The 18,433-nt window shown below is 42.5% G+C and overlaps 1 protein-coding gene across 1 annotated transcript in view; it reads left to right on the top strand.

Moving 5' to 3' along the window:
• prkcb (protein kinase C beta) overlaps positions 1-18,433 on the top strand; it is an 82,839-nt gene that overhangs the window by 45,613 nt on the left and 18,793 nt on the right. The window contains exons 6-10 of the mRNA XM_022756841.1: positions 3,320-3,476; positions 3,951-4,085; positions 5,584-5,680; positions 10,338-10,481; positions 17,582-17,755. Of these exons, the coding sequence (XP_022612562.1) occupies positions 3,320-3,476; positions 3,951-4,085; positions 5,584-5,680; positions 10,338-10,481; positions 17,582-17,755 (707 nt within the window). The remainder of the gene's footprint in view (positions 1-3,319; positions 3,477-3,950; positions 4,086-5,583; positions 5,681-10,337; positions 10,482-17,581; positions 17,756-18,433) is intronic.

The raw sequence follows: 18,433 nt of genomic DNA, 5'->3' as shown, positions 1-18,433 counted from the left end.
TGGACAGAACATAAGATTCCTACTTCGACTCCAATGAGGCTGCTGCACATGGGGAAAAGGTGCACTGCCAACACCCACGCTGCTGTGCACATACAGTATTCTGCTGTTACTGCACTCTTATCTCCATTCACCCTCCCTGTAGACGCAAGTACACGCGTTATATCTCTCCCACTCTCGCACACATCTATACACACACCCATACATGCTCTTTGCAATCAGCACATACTGTATGCAAGTAAGAATCTCTCACATGCATACACAGTCACATGCATGTAACACATCTGTGCTTGCACAAGCAAATCAATTCACTCACTTACACCAAAACACAAAAAACACACACACACCCTTTCCTATTTACTGTAATTGTCCTATGAGACCATTTGGCAGGCCACTCTCTTCATAGCTCGCCACAAACAGCATTTGATGGTCACTTTAACAGACATCATCTAATATTTATTGACCTGCTCCGCTGAAGGCTTAACGTTGGCCACTGGGTCTGTGCTGTGGTTAACTTCTTGGATCTTAGCGTAGCATAGCGCTTCGACAGCATGAAGACCTCATTTCTCTGACATCTTGAGGTGTTCTCACTCTGCGAAGATCTGCTCTCAGTCCTGGTTTTAAAGGATGTTGCACATTCCACGCAAGAGTATCCGCGTATCTCAATTGTTAATTGTCAAAACTATTGTGGGCAGAGACGGCCTGAAAAGTTTCACTCCACTTTCAGGTGAACTCAGGTGCACTGCGGTGACAATACAAGACGGACCAGATTCAGTATTATGTAACAATTACGTGTGACATTTTTAGTCTGCATAATTTGTCTCCTAATCATGGCAGCACATCATTTTTTTTGTACGGAACATGTTGTCTCCTCCCTTCTCGTCTTTTTCTAGCAGTCCTTTGTTATCCGTGAAATAAACTCCAGTCTCAACTGAAGCTAAAATCCCTCTGTTTCTTCATTTACTCTTTAACTACCACAGAAGATACATCTAAGCGCAGTAAAGTGAAGCGTAATTTGCTGTGAGCGAGCAGAATTACCTTTATTTTGATCACCCCGCCCCATGTCTATGTTGCCATAATGATGCAGTGTGATGAGTAGAGGTCTGGTCAGACATGAACCCAGACTCAGATTTCACAAAATAGTTTTCAACTAAAATGAGCTGATGCAGAAAAAGGACCCATGGACAGACAGATGTGGTCCAAAACACAACAGAAATAGAGGAGACTGGATCCAAAAGGGTGTCGACCACATAGACCCGAATAGAGCGAGAACCCATCGGTGCAGGCAGCAGCGCAATTCGCCACCTATTAACCACCAGCCGAGGCCGAAACAAGTAACAACACATGCCGTTTTTCCCTTCAATTCTCATTTAACGACGCCATCTCACAAGTTCTCACTACTTGATGAGACTGGATATAGCTCGGGTGTGTGGAGACCTCCGCTCACAAACATGCAGATTGGTGTAATGAATGAGTAACATGTCAGTCCGCGTGGCTTAGTTTAAACAGGTCTTGGTTTGTTTCTAACAAAGTAGTGCAAACCCTAAAGCAGCGAAGGACAGCAAACTACAAATGTTATCTTAGAGTTACTATTCCAGTAAATTCAGACACCAAGAGACATGTTTTTAGGTTTCTGCTATTGTAGATGGATTCATCATAATCTCCGGGCAGGAGACTGGGTCGGAGGAGATAAATAAGTTGTGTCACCTCTCTCAATTGGTGTTTAAAGTTAAGAGGCACCAACTTGAGGCAGTGAGTTGACCTCTCTTCTGAGTAGCATGAATCAAACTCCTGCGCAGGAGTTCTCCACGGTTACGCTCTCTGACTATTCAAGAAGAAAAAATTTAAAACTAAAATCTTCCACCTTCTCTCTTCGTACAATGTGACCTGACACAGTATACAAGCCACATTTCATTTCCACAAAAATGCTACGTTAAAAACATTATAGAGCTCACTCAGTGAACTACTTTGTACTGTGTGCGTGTGTTTGTGTATTGGGAGGGGGGGGGGTGTAAAGGTTCGTGTGTGTGTGTGTGTGTGTTTTCCCTAGTGACATGCCTAAGACACAGAAGCACCAGCCCTGCTTCTAGTAATTGGATGTGACCTCACAACTTGACCAGCAACAATAATTGCACACACACACACACCCACACACACACTTATTCATATACACTCAAAAGTCACTCACAGGGGATTTTACAGAAGTCTGGAATACAATTACAGGCCAATAACAGACAGCCACAAAAGAAGGATTAGTGTTGGAAGTGGCAACCTTCATCTGTCTACATGGTCATTACAGACAGATCTGGCAACCCCAAGGCTCTAACCCCCAGTACAGCTCGAGGGGTTCTGCTGTGTGTATGTTTGTGTTTGTGTGACTAATTTAATTTGCTGGTTTCAGGGGAGAGTCTTGCTGCTAAACAGATTACTGACAGGAAGCACTTTTCAAATTTGGGTCACACGCGTACACAGAAGATTTGACACGAACACCTGCCAACCCGCTAACTATGGGTAAAAGTTCATTGTAGGTTCTGAATTAAATGCCGGAGATCTCTTTGCACAATAATGAGCAGTGCACAGCTGTAGGTCATGTGCACAAGTACGTTGAGGATGTATTTGAACCCACCTTTAGTCTTGCATCTTGCACGCTACACACAACATGACGTGCAAAGGGTTTGAATAGATTGGAATATAAATACGAAGGTGTGGTGATTAATTATTATTTTCTCAGTAATGTTCCTCCTTGTATCAGTTTTAAGGAAAATGGCTGACCGTATCAGAGGAGTGTCCATACCAGCTCCTTATAATATTGTCGTCCAATGAAGTTTGGAAGTACAGCACGGTAGACATGAAGCCAACAGCAGGTGGTGCTCTCTGGGAAGTTTAAGAAAATATAACTTAAAAGTTACAGATCTTCACAGTAACCAGATTAGTTAAAATTTGTACAGTGAATGGAAAAAATGTGTTACATTATTATTATTATCATCACTACTTTGAAGATGGCCTTTATTTTACTTAAGCAATTAATAAGGTTGCAGTTAATTACATATTTTAGGTAAATCAATAAATGATTGTGATGACATTGTGTTTTTTATTTTTCCTAATGGTCATTTTAAATAGTAACCCATGATTTGGTTTGTTACCAGAAAATCAAGTCGTCCGGTAAAATATTAGAAATTTTTGCGTTATTCTAAAAAATCAAGCTCCACTATCACACACACAAGACCATTTCCCGTTTCTGTCCACAAAATGTCGTTACTGATGATTCTCCCTCTCTTTCCCTACCTCCTTCCTCCTTTCTTTCTTCTCCCTCTGCCTCCAGTCAAAGAGGGTAGGAATCTGGTTCCCATGGACCCGAACGGTCTCTCAGACCCCTACGTGAAGCTTAAACTGATTCCAGATCCCCGCAGCGAGAGCAAACAGAAGACCAAAACCATAAAGTGCTGCCTCAACCCCACCTGGAATGAGACCTTTAAATTGTAAGGCTCTGTTACACCATGTTTGGTTTCTTATATAATTTATTTTTCTGTCTTTGCCTTTTCCTCTCTTCTCCTTCCTTCAGTCTTTCCCCATCTTTATCTCTGTTTCTTGTCTTTCATCTCTCTCACTCTCTGTGCGGTGTTTTAAGAGCATCACATTATGCTCATCTTTCCAAGCATGTGTAACCGCTGGCACTCAGATAAAAACATCTGGCTCCTTATTCACAAAACCTTGCTTTTGGGGTCGGTTCCTGCAGTTAGCTCCAATTACATTCTTAATAAGCCACATCGCAGTTTGCATGGAAGAAGACGGAGATTTGCATTTTCAGGCATCTGGGTGCAGATGCTCGGTTTGAAAGGCATTTTTTTGCACCTATGCAACAAATCAAAAAGTTGAATATTAAATATTGAAGAGGTAAAAAAAAACGTCTATGGCCATCATCCAGTTGTTGATTGTCCCCGTTTCTCTCCCAGCCACCTGAAGGAGTACGATAAGGACCGCCGTCTGTCGGTGGAGGTGTGGGACTGGGATCTGACCAGCCGCAACGACTTCATGGGATCACTGTCCTTTGGCATCTCGGAGCTCCAGAAACAAGGAGTGGATGGATGGTGAGATTAAAGGAGGGATGGAGGGATGAATGGAGGAGGGGATGGAGAGACGTGAGGCAGAGAAACAGCACAGGTAGAGGAGGAGGGAGAGTGAAGGTGACCTTGTTCATTACTGCACTGTTGGAGAAATACTTTAGTTGGAGCTCCTCTTTTCATTCATGCCAAAGCATCTCTGCCCCGTCTCTTTATCTCTGCTTCTTTATCTCTCCACTACCCTCCCTCCCACTCTCTCTCCGTAGCTCGGTCTCTATATCTCTCTATCTTCCTCTCTTCCTGTCTTTTTTGCTGATGCTGCCCTGTCAGGGATTTTAATGAGATGCCAGCGTTTGAGGTGGAATGGTGGAGGTGGAGAGATGCCATTAAAGACCTGATATTCAGAGCAGAGAGAACTTGTGCAAGTATGTGTTTTCCTCTACTCCATCTATGTGCAGCTCCAAAGCCTCACACCTGCTGGCAGCAGGAGCCAGGGGGAGGAACACAGTGAAAGTGACATGAACACAACAGCTGCGGTTTACAGCTAAAAGTTTGCATATTTCTCCAGGTCGTTGCCCTCTGTGGGAGGAATTTGAAATTATGTTCGAAAGAGTTGAGTTTAGTGACTTCATCTCACTTTTCTATTGTCTATAAATGGCTATATATCCTAGCAAGAATGTGAGGTGTTTATTACAAGATGGGGGTCCTTCATATCAACAGCAAGCAGAAGATTTAATCATAAGCTGAAAAATACATAACCCTAACCCCAAAATAAGAACTGCAACCTGTTTGCAGTTCGTTTGCCTTTCATTGCTTTAGATGTTTCCGCCGCGCAAAGGCTTCAACAGAAAGTCATCTTTAAAGTGGCAATAACTAACAATGGATCACATGTACATTTCATCTGTGGAAAACTCTCCACTCTCCTCTTCCCGTCTTCCCTGAATGAAAGATGAAGTAAAGCTCTAAAAGTATTCACATGATTTAACATCATCAACAGCAGCCACATAGTACAATTTCAACCTGTTGTTGCTATTTGACGGTACTGCCCGCATGTGCAGCGATGACATTTACACAGCGATGACCATTTACCACCAAACATGTCAGCATGTCAAGCTAAAAAGGAATCAGGAATCCCGTCGATAGAAATGGTCACAAACAACAGGACCCGTGTTTTCTGAGAAAATTACAGCTGAAAAAAGCATTAAAACTCAGCTCGATGTCGTTTCAGTGAATGTGTTAGTTTTGCTGTGAGGTATGAGGTTGTGGCATCAGTTATAATAGGGCCAATATGGAAAATTACTGTCTGTTGATTGTGTGAAATGATAAGCATCTCAGCTGTGCTTTGGCCCATCTCTGTCAGATCACCATGAAGGAGAGTGAATTACTAAATAATCAGCTGATTATTCTTCGAGACTTTAAATCGGATTGCACTACCTGTCAGCAGCCTCAGCTAATGGCGCAGTTAAACGCTTAAATCGTATAAACTAATTGTGAATTGATTTGACGGGAAATATTCTCTCGTCAGGTTTAAGCTGCTCTCCCAGGAAGAAGGCGAGTACTTCAATGTTCCCGTTCCTCCGGAGGGGGAGGAGGGCAACGAGGAGCTACGGCAGAAATTTGAGGTGTGTGCGCATTTGAAGCTTTAGTCTAGTTGTTTTTTTTTTGGTTTTTGTTTTTTTTTTTCCATGTTGAAGTGTATATAAATGTGTGCTTGCATATGTTTGGATGTGTCGGTACGGTAGGCTTGTGAATGTGTGTGTGCACAGTGCATCTTTGTGTGTCTGAGTGAGAGCCTCTCTGGGAGAGCTGTTAGCAGTTGGCAGACACACTTATAGTACCATCCGGTCTGGCACACTGCAGGTCCAGACGTACGTGTGTGTGTGTGTGTGTGTGTGTGTGTGGGGCTGACCAATAGGCCCACTCATTAACACATTTGGCAAAGGATAACCCCGCTCTGTGCATTTCCTCGTTTTTCTTCTCTTTTCCTCTTCTCCTTCTGTCTTGCCGTCACTAAGCCACAAAACATTAGAGTCTCATTTTGTAACGTGTTGTTGTTCACAGAGTTAAGTGAAAGTGTTTGGGGGCAGTTCTGCTTTTGTTTCCTTTTGCTTTAGCTCCACTTGTGCTTTGAGGACAGGTTCCAGTTTTAAAACAGTGAAACCATGACAGTTTCTTGCAGATCGTTAGATGTGAAGATTAATACCCCTCTCATGTCTGTATGGGAAATAAGGCTAAGGATCGTTTCCAGTCTTTCCAGTACGCTGACTGGCCAACTTTAGCTTCATGTTTAACTATACAGACATGAGAGGGGTATCAAAATCTGAAAACACTAAATTATTCCTTTAACAACATGTTTTGTCTGTTTTGAGCAGCTATCATTCAGTTGATGTTTGTGTGGTCACCATGTAAGAGGTGCCTCAGCGGCTGAGACGCCGACTTTGATTGCAGGTTTTGATCAACTATTTTTCCCCCTGCAACCGCAACATGTGACATTTAGTCAACTGTGATATCCCTCCTTTTCAGAGTCTTTTCACATGTCCACATCTGTCCTGGTGCAGGAAGTTGCTATTATGTGGTAGTTGGGAAATCTGTAAATCTTCTTGTTTGCTTTTTTTATTTTACCAGGACTCCTAAGGTATACTTAATTTTTATCACATATTCTGTGATTCTTAGATAAGTATGTGATCACAGTATGTGATCATTTTCATTGTCACATTCAGACTCTTAACTAAACACACTTGTTTGATTAAGAGTCTGCATATTGACTTTATCGGGAGGTACTGTAGCCTTCTATCCTCCATTTCTCTCCTCTTTCCCTCCACCCTCTCTTCCTATGGCTTCCTCCTCTCTCCTTCAGTTATCTGTCTTGTCCTCTGTCACCTTCAGTGCCCCCCTGTGTGTTTCTCTCTCTTTATCTGTTTTTCTTCCCATCCATCTCCTCAAGGTCATGGTCCTCAGACGTTCACTGAGACACATTCTCAGGGGGCTGGCTATCTCACACACACACACACACACACACACACACACACACACACAAGCACGTAGGCAACCTCTAGGGTGAAGCTCAGACAGAAAGAAAGACACAGGGAGAGGCAGAGAGAAATTTCACTTTGGTAACATGACCTGCATTCCTCCATTACATGCTATCCAGAACCACACACACACACACACACACACACATACAAGACAGTCACAGTGATAAATAATGCATGTCATGGGTATGCACACACACCTAGTATGTGTGTGAGTAACACTCAAAATGTTATTCAGGGGAAGTTAAGGAGAAGATTATTTTATGCTTCTTTATACTTGTACCATGTTTATCTTACAGCTGCAGTTTCTTGTTACTTTGCATATTAAGATCTTAAATACAGAACATGATGAGCTTATAAAACATGATGTGTTGTTGGCAACTGTATGTAAAACAGAATTTGCTCCAACTCAACCGACTCCAACTGTTCCAACTGCTTCTTACATTAAAGAGCAACTTAATGCATCAGTAAAAATAATCTAACATCGATCTGTGATGCTTCTAGTACATTTTACAAGCTAACATACCTTTCACTCACTCACTCACTCACTCACTCACTCACTGACTCACTCACTCACTCACTCACTCACTCACTGACTGACTGACTGACTGACTGACTGACTGACTCACTCACTCACTCACTCACTCTATATTTTTTTATTCATACTTTTCTGTCTGTCTGTTGTCTTTCCTCGCCTTTTCTTTCTCTTACCTTCGCTTTCTCTCTTTCCTCTATATACACGCAGGGGTGTGAATTAATGTGTGTGTGTGTATGTGTGTGTGTGTGTGTGTGGGGGGAAGGGGGGTTGAAAGATAAAGCTGGATTGAGATATAGAGATGTGAGATCAAGGCGGGCGAGTGAGAGGAGATTTATTGACAGCAAAAGAAACAGCAAGTTTCAACTTCTGTAATTACCAGAAACTTTAAAATAACGTGTTAATTTGATGCATTTCCTCAAGCTGCAGCAAACAAAAAATGATCTATGTGTCGTGGAGGTGGTGATAATTCACTGATATCTTTGATGCTAATCTCATAGTCATCCAAACAAATCACCTGCAGAGACTCGCTTGAGGTTGTTCGTTAACAAACGACACCACATACAGAGTATAAACTCCTTCTAAATCTGCTGAATTGATTTAAGTAAATCTTCAGATTGCATTTTATTTACATGTAACTCCGAGTGATGGTGACTTTGCAGCCATCTCACCACGGGGTTTGTTGACTCTTCTGTCGTTCCTTTCAGCAAGCGGGAGATATCACAGCTGTCAGAAAATCCACAATATCTCAGACTCGTGATTAGAACTTGAGTCTTACTGTGTGTGAACATGGCTGCTGCCCTGAGGCTGCATCAGGACAGTGTCTGTGGAGGCAGTTGAAGGTTTTTCTAACGTCATCATTTATTGCACAGGTGCATTTTCGTCACCAGTTTAGTGCACACGTTGTTCTTTATTCACAAAAGCAAGAAGCACCTCAAACCCGTGTTAAAAGCTTTTGGGGTTTTGTGACATTTTCTCAGATGTTTCCGTTTCCATTCAACCTTTTTACAGTAATATTTTATAACGTGCACAAAAAACACTTGATTGTAGACAGAGACAGACGGGGAGAGAGAGAGCAGCATTAATCTCTGAAGGCTTTGAGAGTGTTGCCTTCAGCATGGTCTGCTGCTCACAAATACCTCGACTGCTCCTCTGTGTGTGTGTGTGTGTGTGTGTTTGTGCGTGCTTGTGTGTGTGTGCACGCGTGTGTGCGTGTGTTTGTGTGTCACAACAGATGGAGACAGATAGAGCCTTTTATCCATAGATGAGTCAAAAACCGTATGGGTTGCATCACACAGCACACAGTACACAACAAACAGCAGCAGAGTAGTTGGATGCCTCACTCTGTCAATTTTCAAGATGAGGCGGAGGAGAAATTACTGCAACTGCACAGGACAGAAGAAGTGCAGGGAGACTCAGTGCGGATCAGCAATTTAAGATAAGATGTGATAAGATAAGATGTATTCATCCCGTGTGTCTGTTTCTGAGTGTGTAGGCGCTGTGTTAATGCCTTAAGATCATAGATTAAATTGTAGCACGGCTTAACAAAGTGGAGAATAAAATTATAATAGAAGTTTCTTATGACAGAGACAGGACAAGGTCGAGGCAGAGATGGATAAATTGAGAGTGAGTTAGAAATGAAGAACAGAGTGAATAGAGGAGAGGGACAGGGAAGTGGTGACAGACATGAATAAATGGAGAGTCAGAGACACGGGCCACATGTATAAAGATGAAATAGAAAATGAATTATTTTAGAGAAAGAGAGATGGTGCAAAAACTTTCAGAGTGAGTGGGAGAGAGCGGTTGAAGGACAGAAACAAGGGAGGTGGTGACAGTCATGACGGAACAGAGTGACAGACGCGCAGGGAGGCCATATTTGTTATGGAAAGTGTGAACTGGGGAGTAAAGCGCCTGTACAGAATAATTGAAAGGCTAAAAACTTTCCCCTATTAACATATTTGCCACTTCCACTTCTGGTGCTATTAAAATGCCCCACATTTTGAAAAAGAGGCCTTACCAGCAAAAGTCGTGTGCTGTTTGGTGTTTAAGGAAAGTTTCGTGTTAGAACTATGGTGTCTATAATCTGAAGTTAAACTGGTTTTGTGTGTAAAATGTTAACATTTCCGTGTACAGTCAAGCTTCTTATATCTTTTGATCACTGTTCGCAGTGCTGACAGTGATAATAACCTTGCTGTGGTGTGAAAATTCTCCCAGCATCTTAAAGGTAGCATTTACAAGCATCAGCGTTTCACTGTCAAACAAATGTTTTGTAACTTGGTGATCGGATTATTTGATTATCATTTACCATAAACAATAAAAATTGGGTGAAGATAATTAGTAGCATATATGTTAGTATTTGTAAGAAGGAGCTATTCTTTGCCCGGCGTGCTAAAGAGATAAATGTTACACTGATTTTTCACTGATATTCTAATGTATCAAAATTACTGAAATTATTTATTGATATTAAAATAGCACCTCTGAATGAGACTAGAACCACCAGAACAAATGTGGGTGGGGAAAGTGAATGAGGAAATCTCTTGCTTCCATCAATAAATACTGTTGAAAGGCTCTGTGTCACCAAGCTGCCCCACCCCTACATTGTTTTAAATGTTAGTAGGATCAGATATATTATGTGCCAACTCCACTGCAGTGTCTTTGAATGTTTAAGGTTTTGTCTGATCTTGTCCTCTGTTGTCTCCTTCCTCCATCCAGAGAGCTAAGATTGGTCCAGGCAAGAACACGGAAGGCAAATCGGCCAATGCTGCGTCCCGCTTCGACTCCAATGGCAACCAAGACCGCATGAAGCTGTCTGACTTCAACTTCCTGATGGTGTTGGGAAAGGGCAGCTTCGGCAAGGTGAGGCCATGGTGTTGGTGTGTGTGTGTCTGTGTGTGTGTGTGTGTGTGTGTGTGCGCGCCTGTCTTGTCTCTGCACCAACACATAGTATGTGTAGACAAGCAGCTGCGACGCTAGTGGCAGTGTGGATTAAAATGTATGTCCACTTGGAAGCAGATAAAGGATTATAAGAGGACTGTGTTATTTCTTCTTTCAAAAGTTTCACATCAGCAGATCACAGCAGAAAAAGCAGCAGCCATCATGTACTTGATTTCTTTCTGTACCTTACATCACATCCTAATAACGGATTCTGAATAAATGCAGGATATATGGCGACGATGGACATGTGAACACGTAGTTTAATATCCGCGCTCTAACTGCATGCTATGATAAATACCTCTCTCAGCATCTGTGTGTGTTTTGTTTGGCTGCATGTTAGAGCTTTCTAATCTAACACACAAGGATCCACACACAGGGCTTAGAGGAAAAGCAAAGATGGACAGAAAGTCCTGGATAGAGATAGAGAATTACAGGAGATGAAGCGCAGGTAGACAGAGATGGATGGAGGGAAAGGGACAACGAGAATGACATGACAAGTGGAGGGGGTGATGAAAGGAGCGAGAGACAGAGATGTGAGAGGATGGCGGCAAGGTTGGCATGAATGAATTGAGCGAGAGGTAAAAACGTCAGACTGAATGAAAAGCGGGAGAGTGAAAAGGGAGGGGGAAACCATGGCGAGGGAAAACTGACATGAATGAATGAAAACCAAGGCAAGAAACGGAAAGAAAAGGGAGGATGTGGCGAGAGAGAGAAAGAGAGAGCGAGAGGAAATTGGGTAAAGGATGGATAGAGCAGCAGGGCGGAGAGAGGGAGAGAGAGAGAGGGGGAAAGTGACAGAGAACGACAGAGAGAAAAAGAGAGAGACCATTGTCTGTGTACCAGACCTGTATGCTGGCTGCCTGTTTCCATGGTAACAGGCATTTAAAGCTACACTGATGCGTCAACGTGGAGAGACAGAGCCAAGGCTCAATCGTTACCGGAATACCAGACACACATGCATACACACATTCCTGAGACATGCTCAGATACGCATAGAGTACACACACACACACACACACACACACACACACACACACACAGCCAGAGACTGATACAACCACACATGCATACATGATTGTCCATTCTTCATTTAGGCCTATACTATGTACACACACACACACACGACACGTATGCGCAGACACACACACCAGTAAATTCTGTGAATACTACCTCCACTCAGCAAGCTGATGTGAGTGTGTGTGAATACCAACTGATTTAAGAAATAAAGAGACACACACACAAACAGGCGCTCATGTGACGTGTGTGTGTTATTTTAATGTTCCTGAGTTTGCGTGGGAGGCAGGTACCCTCAGAGCTGTGCTTTCTGCTTCAGTCTGAGGACATCTGCATCACATGCTAACATTTCACTGTGGACCTTCTTACAGTCTGATAATAACACACACACACACACACACACACACACACACACACACACACACACACACACAGGTAGGCCTATCTCATGGGCAGACACATGCACGCTCATGCTTTTGATTGACTAGTATTGTCATGGCTCTATACACCCATGACAAGCATACACGTGCTTCATGTGCATAAGCACACATCTGCAGAGCCGGACTTCTGCTGTTACCACACACTACTTTGATCATAGCGTCATGGACAGCCACTTAAATCCTCAGCTTTTAGGCAATTTTTGACAATTAGTCTATGTTACTGAGGCTAAGGATGGTTTTAATGAGTGGTAGAAACATAATATCAGGTGCTTACAGACCTAATCAATTTGTCAGTCAAATTGGGTCTCAGCCCCAATATGAGCAGGCTCTGGTTGGGTTTGCTTGTGGCGTCGCAGACCAATAAATGGAATTGATCACAGGATTTTATGATAGATTTGTGACACCCCAAACATGATATATCAGGTTGGTCTGTTGTTTCTGCTGTTGTAAAATCGAATGATGTGCCATGTGGCTAGGGAGAACTTGCAAATTGTCATCTGATGTGGACAGTTAAATGTGGACAGAAAAAGAAAGTGAAATGTTTTGGTTAAATTAAAAATACCAACAGCACATACAAGTCCCATTGTGACCTACAGCGACAGTCTGTGCAGCGCTAGACATGAAATACACAGTCTTGGTGGAAATAATGACTGCATACCACAGAATACTGCACAGGCCACCACAATACAACATAGTGCAGTACAATGCAGTGCAGCCAAGTGTGGTTTCATTTATTTTGCCTGGGTAAATTCACTCCGCAAGGTCAGCAGAGAAAACACACTGGCATCATTTACGACATATGACAGTTAATCTCCTCGGGACGGCTGTTCTGTCAAATGACCCTGAACAACTTTCTTGGGTAAAAAGGCCGACAGTGACACACACCACAATTCATACTGGAGTAGAGTAGCCAGTTTATGAATGACACCGACCACAATGGCCTTGAGTAAGACACTGACCCTCGACGAGATAATGACATGTAACTCTGGCTGCCTAAAATTACATGCAAAACATGAAAGGAGCAATGAATAAAACAACATATGCTCATCCCAACATTGGCCACCGTGGACAGTTGTTGCTTGTGGTATGTGCATCTTCTGTCTGCACAGGCGTTTTGATTTCTGATGAAACCTGGTGGTTTTATGTGTTCCCTCACTTGTGCTGGTCTTGTCCTTGTCTTTGTGGTGGCATAAAATGAGCTTCAGGCCAGATGGTGTCCTTCCTCTCCGTTTTAACTTTATAGAGTTTGTATTTACATAGAGTCACTCTGCCACCATATGGGATGAGTTCATGCACACCCGAACACACACCCTTTCTCTTACAATTAATGACTTCTTTTTTTTTTTCTTTTTATTTCCTTTTGTCAAAGGACACCACCAGCATACATCCAACTTCAATAGAAATAAAAAACCTTAATACTGAATGTTTCAGTGCACATTCTTGAACTGTGGCTGCCCGCACACACACACACACACACACACATAAATATAGCTTTTTGTCCATCTGTGCTGCTCTCCCTGTAGAATCCCGAGCCCAATAACCCCTTTATATTAACATACCTGAATATGTATAAGACATGAACAGCAAAGTTTCCGCTCTCATAGGGAAGGAAGTGGATATAAGGTCACTCATATTGCTCTATTCCTGACAGGTTCAGAGAGAATAATGAGTGTGATATGTTTCCCATTTACATCATTAAGCTGACACTTATCTACAGCAACTTATAACGAGTGAGCAGATAGTGGTTCTGCTCAATGCTCACAGACGCTTGACAGCACGTTTCTGTTTGCAGACGTACAGTCAATTATATAGTAAAACACGCCCATTAATCAGCAAAACTCAACTAAACTTGAGCAGTTTAGCAGCTGCAAATTTTTTCTACTCATGAGGTTCACCCCGTGTTTTATGCAAATTAACAAAGGAAATGTAATAAAAGGCTTAAATATGAAATACGATTGGATGAGAGTTCCTTTGTTGAGGTCCCAGAACTCAATTAGCCTTGTGGAATCTACAAACACACCATGCTAGCCATATAATGGAAAGCTCAGCTGTTTTTCTTCCACTTTCTTCTTGCCTGTTCGCACCCTTGTTTTAAGATAAAATGTTAAATTGCTTTTATTGGTTTTAGGACGATAGAAAGAGGAAAGCTATGCAGCAAGGTGACAATTTTCAGCAGCGTGGTCGAACATGTGGAAACGATACTATATCTGTGCTGATAATAGGGAAATTGAAAATGGGGTATCTTGCTCTGTGTCCTTCTGCGGCATCAAGAAGCCTCATAGAGCAGTTTTTGCCATTAGCTGTCACTATAGCTGTTTTTAAAAATATAAGACATGCAATGATCTTGAAACTGCGCTTCAATCTGACTCTTTAAAATAACAATGAAGTTATCTAAATATTCCCATGGTTAGTGCTGCTTTAAACTCTGTCTAGCTAACATACGTTCTTTGAACATAGACTGGTTGCTAGCTAATAATTCCTGTACTTTTTGCTGGTGTATGCTGTCTTAGCTTCAAACAATATAAGTGTCATTTCTTGAAGGAATCATACCACTAGTTACAAAATCAGCTTTAAATGAACAGTTTGACATTTTGGGGAATTAGCTTAGCTTAATTAGCTTAATGTCTGTAAGTAGCAAAATCTGTAATGTTGGGTAATGAGCTCATGCTGTGTAATACAAAAATTCTACAAATTTTTTTATAGATTATAGATTCTATAATCTATATAGATTTATAGATGTAATGTGTTAATTGGGGAGCTTTAGAGGTGCTGGTAGGCAGATTTTGTTACATGTGAAGTGAGCCAGACTAGCTGTTTTCCTGTTTCCAGTCTTTATACTTGGCTAAGCTGAACATTTTCTGGCTTTAGCCTTATATTGAATGCACAGTGTGATTTTTATTTTCTTATCTAACTCTCTGAATTTCCCCAAATGTGGAACTTTTGCTTTAAAGCTCCATTTTCTCAATGTGTCAAGGTTAACTTTACACACAGCACAGACACCTTTTACGTCGCAGTTGATGATATAATTCCCCCCATACGGATCCCAGAGAGTTGAAGTCTTCTGACCTGGTCACAAGCCTGCTGCAACTTTCATGAGATGACCTACGATCTGAGACTCGACCCACATTTGGCCTGCTATTTCCAGCAGCTACTGGATTCTTTGGGAGAGAAGAGGAGATGAGAAAGGGATAGAAAAGTAAAGAAGCAAGACATGGAGAAACCAAAAGGAAAGAGGTGGTGATGAAAAAGGAGAGGAGAACAGGAAACGGTAAACAGGAGAGAGGAAGACGAGACAGAAACGTTTATTCCTCTGGTTGAGTGCAGCATAAGCCTGACCTTGGCTACAAGACATTTTAACTGCTGAGCACGCACGCACGCACGCACACACACACACACACACACACACACACACACACACACACACACACACACACACACACACACACACACACACACACACACACACACACACACACAAATCAAACACACAGTAATGCAGAGGCATCTCATAGTGGGAGCATTCTTGTCATATGTCTGGTCGACCTCCTCAGGGATCAGTCGCCACACCCTGTGTTATTGTGTGTGTTTTTGACTTCTATTTTTGTGTGTGTGTGTGTGTGTGTGTGTGTGTGGGCATGCATCTGCATCTCACAGGTGTGATTACAAGCAAATGTGTTCCCAGACTAAACAATGAAGTGACATAGGATCCTGAATTGCTGAGCTGCTGCCTTCCTCCTGTCCCTCCTCTCCTCCCGTCCTTCACTTCCTCCTTCACTCCCACTTTTCTAATCCCACTCACCACCTCACCCATCTGACTTCTCTTTACCCGGCCCCCCAACTGTGTGGCCTAAAGATCCTGAAAAAGAAATGTGAAATAAACCCCTCTTGCTCCCTCTTTCTGTTCTGACTTTTTTCTCCTCCCTGATGTTAGTGAAGGGCAAAGAGAAGCCAAACACTATAAAAATCTTACTGAGGCACCACAAATCCTCGCTCTGTTCCCATCCACTGCCTTTCTGTTATTCCCTGCTTTCCTCTCTCTCCTCTGCTCTTGTCTCTAGTTAAGAAAATGCAAAGGAGAAAGACTAATTAAGGCCACCATACACTGTACCCTTTGTCCAGGGCTGTACGGGCTCAAATGTTTTATCATCGACTGGGCTGTGTCAAAATTTTGACATTGTTAGACATTTTCACAATACGACTCCTGCGTCCACGTCCACAAAACAACCAATCGGAATATGATGTGAAATTGCACAGAACACACTGACCATATCCACAGATTTTACACATGACGTTCAGTTTACCCAATCACAAGCCTGTGAAAACTGTTGTATGTGTATACATCTGCTGGCGCTGTGGAGGGACCTTTCCAAAGTTTTTAAGTAAACTAATCTGATGTTGTCATCAGGGTTATCTATATAAGTTATATAAGTCAGACTCAACACTTATATTTTTATGAGAAAACATAAGTTACAAATTGTATACGTGGACTTTGAAAGAAGAGGCAGGAAGGGTCTAAAGGAATTCAACAACATTATGGAAACTGCAGGATCCATCATTGTATGGGTCAGAATTTTTGAGGCTTGACCCATAATTCAGTCTAAATGTCGGGATGTGCTTTTCTTTTTTTGTCATTGCTCTGGATTCGACCACTCTTTTCTTTTTTATGCATCTCTTTTGAGTCCCGCACTCAATTATGAGAAGTCACTTACCAGTTACCTCAAAGGGGATCACCTGTGTTTTGTTACTGTAGTATTTACTGTGTGAACAAAGTGACTTCTTGGGATTGAGTGGGACTCCTCCTCTGTCATTAATAGTCAGTGTTTTCTCTCGTGAGGCCCCCCAACATTGTGAATGCTAAATCCCCTTTAAAACAAAACAAAGCTCTTACTTCGCTGCATTTTCAAAAGATGTCTGTGGCACAAAAGGATGATGCAAGTTGTCTTAGTGCCACAATTCACCAGGCCTTTATCTCACAATCTGACAAGCCTCAGAACCGATACTGTGATAGTGACACAAAGTGCGACCAAAATTTTATTAGACCTATCTCACACAGAGCGACACGGAGTAAACTTGCAAGATAGCCGCTATCACAGGATGTAAAGGAGCCTTTAATCACTTCCTTTCCCTCTGCCTTTCTTTTTCTCTCTGCTACTCCTCGGGTCACATCTTAAAAATGATGAATCAGTCTCGTCCTGTTCTTCCCTCCTGTCCTTACCCTCTTTATTTCTGCCTTGACTGTCTAACCCAAAACAGTCAGAGAAGCTTTTCTTCATCACTCTGCTCCTTTATCCCTGCCCTTTACAGTAGCTCCCCTGTCTCCTCTGCTGTCCCTGCCTCCCCTATCTCTCTGTCTGCCTCCCATCCTCAGCCTCTCTCTCTCTAATTCTGTCTTTTCTTCACTGCACCCTTCTCTCCTCCAAGGTGATGCTGGTATAAAGACATGAGAGAAGCTGTGTGCCATAAAGATTTTGAATACTGATGAATTTATCCTCCTCGTATTTCCCCATCTATCCTCTCCATCTCTCTCTCTCTCTCTCTCTCTCTCTCCCTCTCTCCCTCTCTCTCTAGGTGATGCTGGCGGAGCGTAAAGGGACAGAGGACCTGTATGCCATAAAGATCCTGAAGAAGGACGTGGTTATCCAGGATGATGACGTGGAGTGCACCATGGTGGAGAAGAGAGTGTTAGCGCTGGCTGGAAAGCCGCCGTTCTTAACACAACTGCACTCCACCTTCCAGACTATGGTAGGGTATTTGTGTGTTTCATGTACATAAGCACTAGCAAAACACACACACACACACACACACACACACACACACACACACACACACACACACACACAGTACAATGGTTTATTTAGGGTAGGACCTCTGGGTGTTTTATTTTCCTATTGTACAGTATGTACAGGCTTTTTGTGCTTGCTCACTGATTTCACACACCTGCCTGTGAGATTAACATCCAACCAAACAACATTTAATATCATATTATGACAAGGCAAAAAGGAATAAGGAAGCTATTCAGAGTATTACCAGAAATATAGATCATAGACCTAATATCAGATCAGTTCAATTTTGTTTTATTAACTGTTGGTGCAGGTGACTGGATGAACTCCTGCTCATACATACAAACATACACAAACTAGAAATCTGTCAATTTCACATGATTGTGGATAACTGTATTCTGTCTTTCTGGATTCTTTGCCGGATGAAATGGCACCCTTGATACACATGACACCCACACGTCCCCCGTTCTGTTCGATCAGAAGCGAGCCACAGTGCAGCGTCCTGCTGAAGGGCACAGCGGCTCTGCTGTGGAGCGCTGTGGTCTTAGCAGCAGCCACCCTGCCTGCTGTCACCAGCTCACAGCTAGCATACACAGGCTGGTTTCATATTTGATTCATGCTCCTCTTCTGACATGTAATC

The sequence above is a fragment of the Seriola dumerili genome, unplaced genomic scaffold, assembly GCF_002260705.1.
Source record: "Seriola dumerili isolate Sdu_G_001 unplaced genomic scaffold, Sdu_1.0 BDQW01000260.1, whole genome shotgun sequence".
Taxonomy (NCBI): domain Eukaryota; kingdom Metazoa; phylum Chordata; class Actinopteri; order Carangiformes; family Carangidae; genus Seriola; species Seriola dumerili.
This window is presented reverse-complemented; position numbering and strand designations above follow the sequence as displayed.